Source organism: Taurulus bubalis (assembly GCF_910589615.1).
Source record: "Taurulus bubalis genome assembly, chromosome: 6".
In the NCBI taxonomy this organism is placed as follows: domain Eukaryota; kingdom Metazoa; phylum Chordata; class Actinopteri; order Perciformes; family Cottidae; genus Taurulus; species Taurulus bubalis.
This window is the reverse complement of record NC_136594.1, coordinates 4,332,676-4,348,377: the sequence shown is the minus strand read 5'-3', so window position 1 is coordinate 4,348,377 and position 15,702 is coordinate 4,332,676. Positions and strand designations below refer to the sequence as shown.

Here is a 15,702-nt window from a genome sequence, read left to right as displayed (position 1 = left end):
GCAACAGTATGCACTTTGTAAGGGCAGCTGCAGTATGTACTCAAAAAGTCAAAAAGTGCACGGTTTGGTAGCAACTTAGCTCTGCAGAGGTGGGCCACATTTTTCTCACGAGCCAATCAGAGCAGACTGGGCTTCTGTTTGCTTAAAGTGACAGGCGCTTAATTAAATGAAGGGTTTCAGACAGAAGGTGAAATACAGGTACGCTCAAACAGACCGCATCAACACTGAAGCATATACATATTATATATAATATTATATATATATATATATATATATATATATATATATATATATATATATATATATGTTTGAGTAGAAAAACCGAAAATGCAAGAGCAAACCTTGTATGCCTTCAATAGTGTTCAAAGTATCAAAAGTAAAAGTACTCGGTTCTGCTAATTGTATTTTCAATTCCCGAATGAGCGTTAGAGAATAGATGAATGGAAGAAAATTATATTTTTGTTATTGATTTATATCAACTTGTTTAAATACATGCTGTAGAAAGTATTTGTTTGGAGCTTGAGACAAGAAAGGATAAGACACTTTGCTACACTATAATAAACATTTTGGAAAACACTGGGAAAAGCTGTTTGGTATTAAAACAGGATGGAACAACTGTACAGCATTGGCAGATTCTGCTGGTCTTGTTTTTCCTTTGTATTTTAGTTATGTTCTGTGAGGTTATGTTTGTTGATATCTTCCGAGTGAGATGTGTTGCTTTTGGGCCTCTGTCCTATTTGAAGAATATCGAGTATTAAAGCTTGTACTTTAACAGTCACAGCTGACCTCTGACCTCAGCCAGTTGTCATGATTCTGACGGTTTGGGCAGCTGAAAAGACAAATTCAGACGCAACATATTAACTTTCATCCTTTGTGTCTCTGCTGTCAGTTCAGTTCGAGGTCACAACCCAGAACAGATCATCCCAAAACAAAAAGATATTAGTAGCAGATCCGACCTGACGTCGAGGCCTGCAGTGTGAACACATTGGATCGTATTTTATACTTTTCATCTGAGCTGCCGATCTCTGCAGCTGTTTCCATAAAGGAAGGAAACCAGCCGGATCTGCATTTAATGTTTGTAACGTTTTAAAAGTTTGCGTGAAACAGTTTTCCACAAAGAGTGAAGTAGCGAGAGTCGGCCGACAACATCCAACCGTCTGAGTGAATGAAACCAACACAGCCAACACACTCTGCTTCTAGAAGCACATGGAGCGTTATGAACAGTTATGAACGGTTAACAGACTATTAACCCTCAGAAAGTATTAAAGTAACCAGGAAGCCTTCTGAGGGAACGTTGCAGATTCTGTAGTAAGAATTCTGTGATTCTGACTATTTCAGTGTGTAACTTAACTTGATTCAAAATACTTCAGCAACGTCCAAGTGCTTCAAATTTGTTCTCAAGTACTTGAGTAAATGTACCCGGCCTCGATTCCTGCCTTCGGATGTGACCAGACGTTTCGTAACCGAGGACCGTTGGCGCTGGAGGAGGAGTGGCGGCATTGGCTGATGGGGGGAGAGCAACCTTTTCTGGTGTGGACAGACCACGAGAACCCGGAGCACATCCAGGAACAAGCCAGGAAAATGACATATTTTCCATTTTCCTTGATCATATTGTCCATGCAGGCTCTATGAACCTGAAGACTCTGTCCCACCTGTTTGACCCTAAATCTACTCTTAGCTAGGGGGGACCAGGTCTGGCAGGCTGCTTTCACATTATTGCATAGTAATAACAATCTAATGATAGTATATATAATAGCAGAACCACCACAAGGACATGTTTACTGCTTTAAACACTTAAAGTCCATTTTCCTGATTATACTTACATACTTTTACTGAAGTTTTCAACATTTTCAACCCAGGGCTTTTACTGTTAAAGGAGTAGTCCCCATAGCTGCAGGTGTTCAGTGGGAACCAGGTGACTCTTCGGGGGCCGTAGCAGGTGAGTCACATCGTTTTCATCTTCGTCAATCGCTTCAGTGAGTGTACAAGTATCATGTGTCTCCAAAAGGGTCCCACAGTGGACCATTATTCTGTCACTATGCCGTGAACACCACAGCAGGAGCTGCATCAAGCTCAACATACTGAGATGAGGATGTTGCACACTTCGAGTTGGCCTTCAAACTAAAAGCTTTAGATTCCTCATTATGAAGACTTGTTTTCTATATTTGCCTCTCTAAAACAATTATATACAGTATATAGTATTAGTATTATTAGATGGCTGTATATTAGGTTATTTCCATGTTACACAAATTCCTGAATTATTGGCTAATTCATACTATATGCTAAAGCTGCACTAAATCTTAGTTTATTTTAAAGATAACTAAGATGTCAAACAAATGACAATGACATTTTGTTCCACGTTTTGTATGTAACCTTTTAATTCAACATATTTTGTGTTTATTGTATTACTCTTTCCCATTTTATGTATTCATTTTTGCATTATTACTTTTTATTGGCTACACATAAAATCGGGAAAATATCAACAACAAAAACGCATCGAGATTAGTTCTGCAAACTCAGAAACTGGTTTTATTTTGAAAGTTCCTCACAGGAAGTGGTTAAAGGCGGTTCGTGCCGCCTTGACGGGCGATCCTAGGTGACACATCTCCTCCTCCTCCACCACCTCCACCTCCTCCGCTGCCGCTCCGCTTCGCCATTGTGCGTGGAGCCCAGTGAGCGTTGAGGTCGAGGCTGCCGCTGGGGGGGCGGACGATGGCGGAGAATTAACAAACAAACAAACAAACGGACTAACGGATAATTTATCCTCCATCTTCTTCTTCTTCTTCTTCCTCCCGACCGTCCGCCGCTTCCCGCTCCTGGCCTCACCGACGACACCCATGCAGCAGAGGAGACCCCGGACGGGACTAGCTACATGTGGTGAGTGACAGACCGGACACCGACACATTTTAAATACACAGAAACTTGTCTTCGTGCCGCCTCACCGGGCGGGCGGCCGTTGGTCCGTCGCGAGCCTGAGCGGCGCGAGCGGTTTGTGACGTTACGTTAACTTATGAGAGGAAGAAACGTTACTACAGTGTTAATTAATTTAATTAACATGAATTAATTAATTTAATATCTTAGTTCACACCTTTACTGGTTGAGGTTTTTATGTAAAAAATAAATAAAATAGAAATAGAAAAAAGAACAACCGCTTTCCTCTCCGGTTCTGCGTGGAGGTTGTGGCCGGGTGAGGGAGCCGAGCGGCCGGGCAGGTGGCGGGGAGCAGCCGGTGGCCCGGAGGTCCCGGAGGGTCCGAAAACCAGCTGCTGCTTTGACAGCGTTATAAAGCGCTCCACGGGTCCCTCGCAGTGATTAATACCTGCCGGAGTGAAGGAGCCGGCCTGTGAGCACATATCCCTGGCTAGGAATCTATTTAAAACATGTATTTTAAGTGATAATATTGTGGGTTTAGTTGGTAGAGGTGGTCAGGAGTAACTTTAAATATCTTTAAATGTTTCCATCGGGGCTTGCAGTTCACTTTTGGCACTCCACATCTAGTTCACAGTCCTCTTATTGTACTTAATTACACGTTTATGTAGTATCAACTAAACAAGTACTTCATGTTTTAATTTTTTTTGAATAATATATTGTTGCTCCTTTGTGTTGTCTATTAATGGCTCAAAGTAACGATATCTTGAATTAAAGTATCTGTCTGACCTGCAGATGATAAGGTTTTCAATTTATATTTATATTTAAAAGGAAAACAGTGTAAAGTAGATACAAAACAACTCCCATTTGAGAAGCTGTACCCAACAAATGTTTTCTTTTTAATTTGAATATCTAGAATATAGCGAACGGATCGATTTACCAATGTTCAATTTAGTCCACAATACATCACAGATAAGCTGTCCAGTTTGTTTGAATGACTCGTTTGGCAGAAAAGAGTTCACCCACCTTGGAAAGCTTCAATGCTTTATCACAAACACATAAACTAGAGGCCACAAGAAGAGAAGGAGTAATGCACAAAAGGTGATTTGCAGTAGTAGAACCAAGTACCCCAGAGTTGTGTTGACACAGTCTGCAGCTGGGGGGGGGTCAAAGGTCGGCGTGTTGCATGTTCCCTGACGTGGAGCGCAGGTTTAAAGGGAAGAATGTGGTCGGTGGAGCGGCGGTTTTAAAGAGCGGAGCAGGCGGGGTTAAAGCAGACTGACAGACGTCCGCTGCGCTCGCAGTACAATCGGCACTCTGTGTGCATTATGTAAGACTTTCGACATTGGACTCGCACACGCCGCAGGACGCCAGCCACGCTCAAGTCACTTCTCTGCACATGCATCTGTTAATGAGCAGGAAACAGAAACTACAGCCGAGGCTGACGGGAATGTCATCGTTTTTTTCAGGTATTTGGTCATAAACCAAAGAGTTGGACACATTCAGAAGTCATGTTCGTCCCCCAATGTGTAATATATGTAAACATGATTCTTGTTTCACTGACTGTTGCCTTTTGAAAACTGGGTCTGCAGTTGATATGACGCTCAACTATTTAATATTTAATGTTCTTAGCAGTGTTAGACCAACGCATTAACACTGTGGTTTTACAGTGTTTTCCCCAGTTTGGGTTAAATTATTTAGGTTGCACTTCCTTTACACACCTCAGTTGCGACCCACTCCTTTATTTGTAGCCTTTAAACAAAACAAAAAACAACAACCATGGCAATTTCCCGTAAGCGTTCATAGAGTTTCTGTAACGTCAGACTGAAAAGTTTTGTGTCACAAACGGAACAAAAGACTGAGTCATCAATGACTCAAGAAAGACTGAAATATAGAAGAAAAAAAAGTATTGCATGTTTTGTTTGTGTCTCATCTTTACGTGGCTGCTGCTGGATGCACCGTACCTTATGACACACACACACACACACACACACACACACACACACACACACACACACACACACACACACACACAGCGGGGTATATCCTGCAGTGTGCTGAGGAGGCGTCAGTAGCAGTAAACACACAGGATTTCTCTTCTGTGAGTAAAGTCCACCTTCACTTCCTGGACTCTGAGTTTCCCTTTAAACACAGTGATCGGCAGCAATGAGGAACAGACTCACGCGTCTCTTGTCTTCAGAGCGGAGATCTGAAGATAACAAAACTAAACCTTCACAATACAAAGAAATGAAAACAAACGGTTGAAGAGAATGTCTCTCTCTCTCTCTCTCTCTCTCTTTCTCTCTTTCTCTATCTCTCTCTCTCTGCCAGAGTGCTGCAAAAAGAAAGTGTGTCTTTAAACGGGTCAGTCAGTCAGTCAGCAGCAACATGTTCCTACATGTCAGGCTGAACGTGTGGGCAGAGACACACACACACACACACACACACACACACACACACACACACACTGACACAGTCAGACACGCACACTATTAGTCAGAGAGATACACACACTGTTAGTCAGACACACACACACACACACACACTGTCAGTCAGACACACACACTATTAGTCAGAGAGATACACACACACTATTAGTCAGGGAGACACACGCACATGCACAGATACAAACACTGTTAGTCAGGCAGATGAACACACAGACAGACACGCACACAGACAGACAGACACTCTTCTAGTCAGGTAGACAACACACACACACTGTTTGTCAGGTAGACACACACACACACTGTTACACACACACTGTTACACACACACTGTTAGTTAGACAGACAAACACACAGACAGACACACACTGTTAGCCAGGTAAACACACACACACACACACACAACACACACACACACACGCTGTTACACACACACTGTTAGTTAGACAGTTAGTTCTCTTTCTTTCATAAACCTAAAATCTTACACATAAAAACATCAGAAAGTGTCGTCTACGAAAACAGAATCATGTTCAAACTAATGTTGATACATTTATATTTTGTGCTTTAACAGTTAGTTTTTTTATGATAACTCTTCACACTGGAATATAATAATAATAACGATGTCAGTCTCAGTTTTTCTAAACCAGTTGGACTTTGTATTGTTTGCATTGTTGAACCCATAGAAGATATCAGAAGTGGGCGTAGCCGTCGTGGTTCGTTGACTGTGGTTTTGAAGCCTTAACTTTGGCATTTAGGCCGTCGCCATCTTGTTTTTTTGCAACCAGTGAACGAAAGTGACCATATTTGGACAGAGGAGTGACGTAGAGACGGCTCTGATAGAGACCTGTCAATCACAGTAGCCCCGCCCTCAAGCATACCCTTTGCGTCACTTTTCACAAGCGGAGGTTGCCGCCTGGTTGATCCCCAAAACAACCTGAGGCCTTCATCGAATAATCTGCAGATTATTATCTTGATTTAATCGTAAAAAAAGGAAGTTATACGTTGCGTCCTCAAAGATCTTGTTTTGTCCAAAAGCCAAATATATTCAGTTTATTACCATGTATGCCGAAGAAAAGCATCAACTTCTCACATTTGAGAGGCCGGAGATACAGAATGTTGTTTAATTTCTGCTGATATTAATGACTTGAATTGTTATTTGTTTATCAAAATAGTCGATCGACTAAATAATGGATCACTCTGTGAGAACGGCGTCTTGATGTAGAGTTCAATCTTGAAGCTCTAGAGGGAATTATTTTGTTTTTGCCGACGCAAACTTCAAAGCAGATGCGAAGAGAGCAGCTAGTGATCATAAACCTGTAAAAAGAAGTGTGACCATGACACTTTATATCAGTTTATTTGGTGCAGAGCTTCGCTAAAGTCTGCATCGCAGGAGTCGGGTCGTGGAAGAGAGAAAGAAAGATGGCGGCGGGTGGAGCGTGCTGCTGGCTGTCGTCAGGATGACTAAACACCGGAGCCTGCTGAGCAAGAGCACATTCCTGCTGCAGCTCCCCTCAGCGTGGAAGTAGCACGCCGCCAGGAGCAGCGGCTGGGACGCAGGACTGTCGCGGGTTTGAGACCCAACGACACGCCTCCACGCTTGTCAAATCACACATGCAGGAACGTCCTAAAATTAGAAGAGCTGACTCGGCTAATTTACTGACAGGTCACATGACTCGGAGGTTCCTGGTATTGTTAAGCTTATTCAAGGCAAGGCAAGTTTATTTGTGTAGCGCATTTCAACGACAAGGCGATTCAAAGGGCTTCACATGAAACCATTAAAAGCATCAAAACACAACGCAGAGAAAACAGGATTTAAAAACAGTTAAGAAAACATTAAAACAGTCAAAAAGCTAAATAAAAAATACAAATTGAATGAAAGTTGCAGTGCAGTTTAAGAAATAAAATGCAGTAGTGAGATGCTGGATCAATTAAAGACAACAGCAAACAGAACAGTCTTCACTTAAATTTACGATATTTATTACATTTTAATGGTTGTTTTAATGATACAAATCTTAACTGACGAGCTTATGAAAGAAAGATTATGCTGCAGTAAGTATTTAAATAACTTGTAACGGTGAACATTAGCCAGCCGTCGTTAAATTAATTCGCACAACAGTTAATTCATCGTTTTAAGTTATTTGTCAAGTAAAAATACCAAAACATGCGACTGTTCTGTTTTTTTAATGTAAGACTTGCAGCTTTCCTTCGTCCTGTTTGTCGGTTGGTCTCTTTGAGGATCAGGTGACTATCGGTGACTCTGGTTTTAGCTTCTCAAATGTGTCTATTGTGAAGTAAACCGAAAGTGAAGTAAACCGTGAAGTAAGTGAAGTAAACCGAAAGTCTTTCTGGACAACGCAAAATACTGCATTCGATGGCAGGGCTTTGGCGTTCGGGAAATGGTGATGGAGAAAATGATCGTCCAATCAATCGCTAATACAAATAATTAGTCAATAAGTTGTAGACGGAGGTGCAGGTAGCGGAGGCCTCCTGGTCATGAGGTCATGTGATCACATGGGTTTACACTGAGGTCTCAGAGCTGCTGTAACACAACACCAACTCTGATAGTTTACTCAATGGAAAGGTATGTGACGCACACACACACACACACACACACACACACACACACACACACACACACACACACACACACACACACACACACACACCTGTCAGAGCTCCACGACAAAGACTTTGGTCGGGTTTTTTTTCCCACAACTGCAGCGTTTCTGAAACTATTTTTGGGCTTCTACCTCATCATACAGACAGCTGGCAGAGGGGGAGGAGGGGAGGAGGAAGAGGAGGAGAAAGAGGAGGAGGAGGAGGAGGAAGGGTGGAGGACATATTTGAACCTCAGCCAGCTGATCTGAAGTCAGTCACAAGAAAGTGTTTTGATTCGTAGGAATTCACGATCACTTACAGTTAAGTTTTTATATTCAGAAGTCAAGTATCTGGAGAAAAAAGGAGACAGACAGACATGGGGGAGGATGCATGTCTCTCTCTCTCTCTCTCTCTCTCTGTCCCTATGTCTCTCGCCCCGTCACCTCCTCACCTCTCCTCTCTGGGTGTCGGAGCAGATGGTCCCTCTGAGGCCCCGCAAGGGTTTAAAGTAGGGAGGAGGAGGGAGAGCTGATGAATAATCATAAATAAGAATGAGGAGGAGGAGGAGGAGGAGGAGGAGGAGGAGAAGGAGTGTGTGAGTGTGTGTGTGTGTGTGTGTGTGTGCTGTTTAATTCAGTCTCTGTCAGCACTTTCTGACGCCTGTTGGCCGAGTAATCGAGAGGTCACAGGTTCAAATCCCCACCACCACAGACCTCCAGCAAACAGCTGCACTCCAAGTAACTACGTACATTTACTAAGTACATTTAAGAACTGCACTTTAATAATACATTTCATATTTTTTTTTAAAATACTTTACTTATATTACGTTTATCTGACAAAACTTGTGATCAATGTAAAATATGATACTGTGCTATAGAAGAACAGCGACAGCAAATGAAGTAGTAACACATTAAAATGCTTCTTATTGTTAAAAGCGTCAGTAATAATACTCCAATAATATGATATCTGATATATCGGATAATATAACTCTCTGAAAAGCAGTTTCAGATTTGCTGCGTCTCTCAGTTTTTATATCATTGTAAACTGAAAATATGAACAAGTTTTAGCAGCGATGGAAGGAGGACTCAGATCATGTACAGAAGTAAAGGAGTACACACACTATAAAGACACTGTACAGAAGTAAAGGAGTACACACACTATAAAGACACTGTACAGAAGTAAAGGAGTACACACACTATAAAGACACTGTACAGAAGTAAAGGAGTACACACACTATAAAGACACTGTACAGAAGTAAAGGAGTACACACACTATAAATACACCTTACAGAAGTAAAGGAGTACACACACTATAAAGACACTGTACAGAAGTAAAGGAGTACACACACTATAAAGACACTGTACAGAAGTAAAGGAGTACACACACTATAAAGACACTGTGCAGAAGTAAAGGAGTACACACACTATGAAGACACCTTACAGAAGTAAATTAGTACACACACACTATAAAGACACCTTACAGAAGTAAAGGAGTACACACACTATAAAGACACTGTACAGAAGTAAAGGAGTACACACACTATAAAGACACTGTACAGAAGTAAAGGAGTACACACACTATAAAGACACTGTACAGAAGTAAAGGAGTACACACACTATAAATACACCTTACAGAAGTAAAGGAGTACACACACTATAAATACACCTTACAGAAGTAAAGGAGTACACACACTATAAATACACCTTACAGAAGTAAAGGAGTACACACACACTATAAAGACACTGTACAGAAGTAAAGGAGTACACACACTATAAATACACCTTACAGAAGTAAAGGAGTACACACACACTATAAAGACACTGTACAGAAGTAAAGGAGTAAACACACTATAAATACACCTTACAGAAGTAAAGGAGTAAACACACTATAAAGACTGTACAGAAGTAAAGGAGTACACACACTATAAAGACTGTACAGAAGTAAAGGAGTACACACACACTATAAAGACACTTTACAGAAGTAAAGGAGTACACACACTATAAAGACACTGTACAGAAGTAAAGGAGTACACACACTATGAAGACACTGTACAGAAGTAAAGGAGTACACACACTATAAAGACTGTACAGAAGTAAAGGAGTACACACACTATGAAGACACTGTACAGAAGTAAAGGAGTACACACACACTATAAATACACCTTACAGAAGTAAAGGAGTACACACACACTATAAATACACCTTACAGAAGTAAAGGAGTACACACACACTATAAAGACACCTTACAGAAGTAAAGGAGTACACACACTATAAATACACCTTACAGAAGTAAAGGAGTACACACACTATAAAGACACTGTACAGAAGTTAAGGAGTACACACACTATAAATACACCTTACAGAAGTAAAGGAGTACACACACTATAAATACACCTTACAGAAGTAAAGGAGTACACACACTATAAATACACTGTACAGAAGTAAAGGAGTACACACACTATAAAGACTGTACAGAAGTAAAGGAGTACACACACTATGAAGACTGTACAGAAGTAAAGGAGTACACACACTATAAATACACCTTACAGAAGTAAAGGAGTACACACACTATGAAGACACTGTACAGAAGTAAAGGAGTACACACACTATAAATACACCTTACAGAAGTAAAGGAGTACACACACTATAAAGACTGTACAGAAGTAAAGGAGTACACACACTATAAATACACCTTACAGAAGTAAAGGAGTACACACACTATAAATACACTGTACAGAAGTAAAGGAGTACACACACTATAAAGACTGTACAGAAGTAAAGGAGTACACACACTATGAAGACTGTACAGAAGTAAAGGAGTACACACACTATAAATACACCTTACAGAAGTAAAGGAGTACACACACTATGAAGACACTGTACAGAAGTAAAGGAGTACACACACTATAAATACACCTTACAGAAGTAAAGGAGTACACACACTATAAAGACTGTACAGAAGTAAAGGAGTACACACACTATAAATACACCTTACAGAAGTAAAGGAGTACACACACTATGAAGACTGTACAGAAGTAAAGGAGTACACACACTATAAATACACCTTACAGAAGTAAAGGAGTACACACACTATGAAGACACTGTACAGAAGTAAAGGAGTACACACACTATAAATACACCTTACAGAAGTAAAGGAGTACACACACTATGAAGACTGTACAGAAGTAAAGGAGTACACACACTATAAAGACTGTACAGAAGTAAAGGAGTACACACACTATAAATACACCTTACAGAAGTAAAGGAGTACACACACTATAAAGACACTGTACAGAAGTAAAGGAGTACACACACTATAAATACACCTTACAGAAGTAAAGGAGTACACACACTATAAAGACACTGTACAGAAGTAAAGGAGTACACACACTATAAAGACACTGTACAGAAGTAAAAGAGTACACACACTATAAAGACACTGTACAGAAGTTAAGGAGTACACACACTATAAATACACCTTACAGAAGTTAAGGAGTACACACACTATAAATACACCTTACAGAAGTAAAAGAGTACACACACTATAAAGACACCTTACAGAAGTAAAGGAGTACACACACTATAAATACACCTTACAGAAGTAAAGGAGTACACACACTATAAATACACTTTACAGAAGTAAAGGAGTACACACACTATAAAGACACTGTACAGAAGTAAAGGAGTACACACACACTATAAAGACACCTTACAGAAGTAAAGGAGTACACACACTATAAATACACCTTACAGAAGTAAAGGAGTACACACACTATAAAGACACTGTACAGAAGTAAAGGAGTACACACACTATAAAGACACTGTACAGAAGTAAAGGAGTACACACACTATAAATACACCTTACAGAAGTAAAGGAGTACACACACTATAAAGACACTGTACAGAAGTAAAGGAGTACACACACTATAAATACACCTTACAGAAGTAAAGGAGTACACACACTATAAAGACATTGTACAGAAGTAAAGGAGTACACACACTATAAAGACTGTACAGAAGTAAAGGAGTACACACACTATAAATACACCTTACAGAAGTAAAGGAGTACACACACTATAAAGACTGTACAGAAGTAAAGGAGTACACACACTATAAATACACCTTACAGAAGTAAAGGAGTACACACACTATAAAGACACCTTACAGAAGTAAAGGAGTACACACACTATAAATACACCTTACAGAAGTAAAGGAGTACACACACTATAAATACACCTTACAGAAGTAAAGGAGTACACACACTATAAATACACCTTACAGAAGTAAAGGAGTACACACACTATAAAGACACCTTACAGAAGTAAAGGAGTACACACACTATAAAGACACTGTACAGAAGTAAAGGAGTACACACACTATGAAGACACTGTACAGAAGTAAAGGAGTACACACACTATAAATACACCTTACAGAAGTAAAGGAGTACACACACACTATAAATACACCTTACAGAAGTAAAGGAGTACACACACTATAAATACACCTTACAGAAGTAAAGGAGTACACACACTATAAAGACACCTTACAGAAGTAAAGGAGTACACACACTATAAATACACCTTACAGAAGTAAAGGAGTACACACACTATGAAGACACTGTACAGAAGTAAAGGAGTACACACACTATGAAGACTGTACAGAAGTAAAGGAGTACACACACTATAAATACACCTTACAGAAGTAAAGGAGTACACACACTATAAAGACACCTTACAGAAGTAAAGGAGTACACACACTATGAAGACACTGTACAGAAGTAAAGGAGTACACACACTATAAATACACCTTACAGAAGTAAAGGAGTACACACACTATAAAGACTGTACAGAAGTAAAGGAGTACACACACTATAAAGACACCTTACAGAAGTAAAGGAGTACACACACTATAAAGACACTGTACAGAAGTAAAGGAGTACACACACTATGAAGACACTGTACAGAAGTAAAGGAGTACACACACTATGAAGACTGTACAGAAGTAAAGGAGTACACACACTATAAATACACCTTACAGAAGTAAAGGAGTACACACACTATAAATACACCTTACAGAAGTAAAGGAGTACACACACTATAAAGACACTGTACAGAAGTAAAGGAGTACACACACTATAAAGACACTGTGCAGAAGTAAAGGACTACACACACTATGAAGACACCTTACAGAAGTAAATTAGTACACACACACTATAAAGACACCTTACAGAAGTAAAGGAGTACACACACTATAAATACACCTTACAGAAGTAAAGGAGTACACACACTATAAATACACCTTACAGAAGTAAAGGAGTACACACACTATAAAGACACTGTACAGAAGTAAAGGAGTACACACACTATAAAGACACTGTACAGAAGTAAAGGAGTACACACACTATAAATACACCTTACAGAAGTAAAGGAGTACACACACTATAAAGACACTGTACAGAAGTAAAGGAGTACACACACTATGAAGACACTGTACAGAAGTAAAGGAGTACACACACTATAAAGACACTTTACAGAAGTAAAGGAGTACACACACACTATAAATACACCTTACAGAAGTTAAAGTAAAAGTAGTCAGTGTTATATATTATCATTGTGAATTATTATCTTTGATCTATTAACATTTATGCAGGACGTTGATGATGTAGCGGTCCGATGTGGAGCAAATGTGATCCGCTTTAAATTCCTTTGAGTTGTTTAAACCTGGAACATTATATTTAATAAACGATCACATTGTTAGTTATTCAAATGTGAATCTGAACAGCAACCAAAAGTAACTGTAAAAATACATGTAATGGAGCGGCAGGTACAATAGTTCCCTCTCAAATCTAGTAAAGTAGAAGTAGTGTGTGTGTGTGTGTGTGTGTGTGTGTGTGTGTGTGTGTGTGTGTGTGTGTGTGTGTGTGTGTGTGTGTGTGTGTTCAGTGTCTGGTCGTCAGAACGGAAGTCGCCTGTTTCCTGTGTGTTGTTGTTCAGGGAGTCAGAAGGCGTCGGACTGACTCCCACCCAATCAGCTGACTGCGGCTCACATGGGAGCAGGTCAGCTGACTGTCCACACACACACACACACACACACACACACACACACACAGCTCTCATGACAGTTTGCGAGGAAGTCGCTCAGCTTCCAGGAAACCTGTGACTTGTCCGTCGCAACTCTCCGTGTCATGTGACACGCAGCTCTTCTCAGTGTTCCTCAGCAGCACACGTCATGTGTTTCAGTTCATATGTCAATATATCAATATATATATCAATATGTCAATATATCACAATATGTCAATACAATATATATATATATATATATATATATATATATATATATATATATATATTCATATATATATAGTATAATTGGTTGAAACTGTCACAGGAAACTATTATAATTAGGCGCTAAAGATGTTTTTCCAAATCCACTCCTCCTCACCCACACTTTTGTATGATTATGATTATGATTTGTACTTTATTGATTATGATATTTGATTAAATAAGTCACATCTACCTCTGTCCCAGAGCTTTCAACCACATCTCACTGTCTTTCTCATTGGATGGAGTTTGACTGTGAGACGTTAAAAGCTCCGGGAAAAAATAAAAGTAGGCCTTGATTTGACTTGAAATGTTCCATAAAAAATATTTATAAATACCCAAATTGCCTTACTTAATTGCTACTATCTCCACTGTGTATTTGTACCCTTATGTATTCATTTTGAGTAAAGTAGAGGCTCATCATAATACTTAGTATCTGGGTCTCCTCTCCACAGATTCATGTTGGGTAACGGGGTGAAGCGGAAACTGGAAGAGGATGAGGACGTCGTGGAGGAAGAGCGGCGTCCTCCGGCGGCCGGCGGCGGCGGCGGCGCGTCGCATGCGTCCTACGCGCTGCAGCGCCAGACGGTCCTCAACGTGTCGCTCATGAAGCTGTACGGCCCGCGCATGGGCGCCGACCTCGGCCTGCAGCGCCGGGTCCTCATCAACAACGTCATCCGCCGCATCCACGACGACTTCCGGCAGGAAGGCGGCGTCGGCGCCCTCTTCTTCTCGCCGGCGCCGCCCGTCGCAGCCGCCGCCGCCTGCGAGGACGAAGCCTACCGACAGGCTCCGCCCCCCTCCTCCTTCAGCATCCTCTCGTCGTCGCTGTCGGGTCTGACGCCGCTGGACTCCTGCCTGACTCCCGCCTCGCTGCTGGAGGAGGACCTGCCCATGTTCTTCACCCTGCCGCCCTCCTCTTCCTCCTCCTCCTCCTCATCTTCCTCCCAACACCACCCGCACCACTCCCCGAGGCCGCCGCCCTCGCCGTCGCCCAAAGACAGCTTCTCCTCGGCCCTGGAGGAGATCGAGGAGCTCTGTCCCTCGTCTTCGTCTTCCTCCTCCTCGGGCCCGCCGTCACCGCCTCCTGCTCAAGTTCAGTTTGACGTTGTCATGAAGGAGGAGGGGCGGGGCTTCCAGGAGGAGGGGAGGGGCTTCCAGGAGGAGGAGAGCAGGTTGGAGAAACCTCCCCCTCCTCCTCCTCCTCTTCCTCCCTCCCAGGGCTCCTTCCTGACGGACTTCGCCCTGGACGACGTCCTCTTCACAGACATCGACACGTCCATGTACGACCTCGGCCCCTGCCCGCCGCCGTCGGGAGCGCCGCCGTCCAAGATGGCCCCCGTCATGATGGCGGACGACCTCGTCCGGTCGATGTCGGCGTACGGAGCGGCGGGCGGCGGCGCCCAGAACCAGCCGTTTAAAATGGACCTGGCGGAGCTGGACCACATCATGGAGGTGCTGGTGGGCAGCTGA

At 41.6% G+C, this 15,702-nt stretch overlaps 1 protein-coding gene across 1 annotated transcript; it reads left to right on the top strand.

Moving 5' to 3' along the window:
• Positions 1-2,690: 2,690 nt before the first annotated feature.
• On the top strand, positions 2,691-15,702 carry LOC306737816 (SERTA domain-containing protein 2-like; the record flags this gene model as incomplete). The annotated part of the gene is made up of 2 exons (XM_079219610.1): positions 2,691-2,877; positions 14,685-15,702. The coding sequence occupies exon 2, from the start codon at positions 14,689-14,691 to the stop codon at positions 15,700-15,702; it is 1,014 nt and encodes a 337-aa protein (XP_079075736.1). The 5' UTR covers positions 2,691-2,877; positions 14,685-14,688.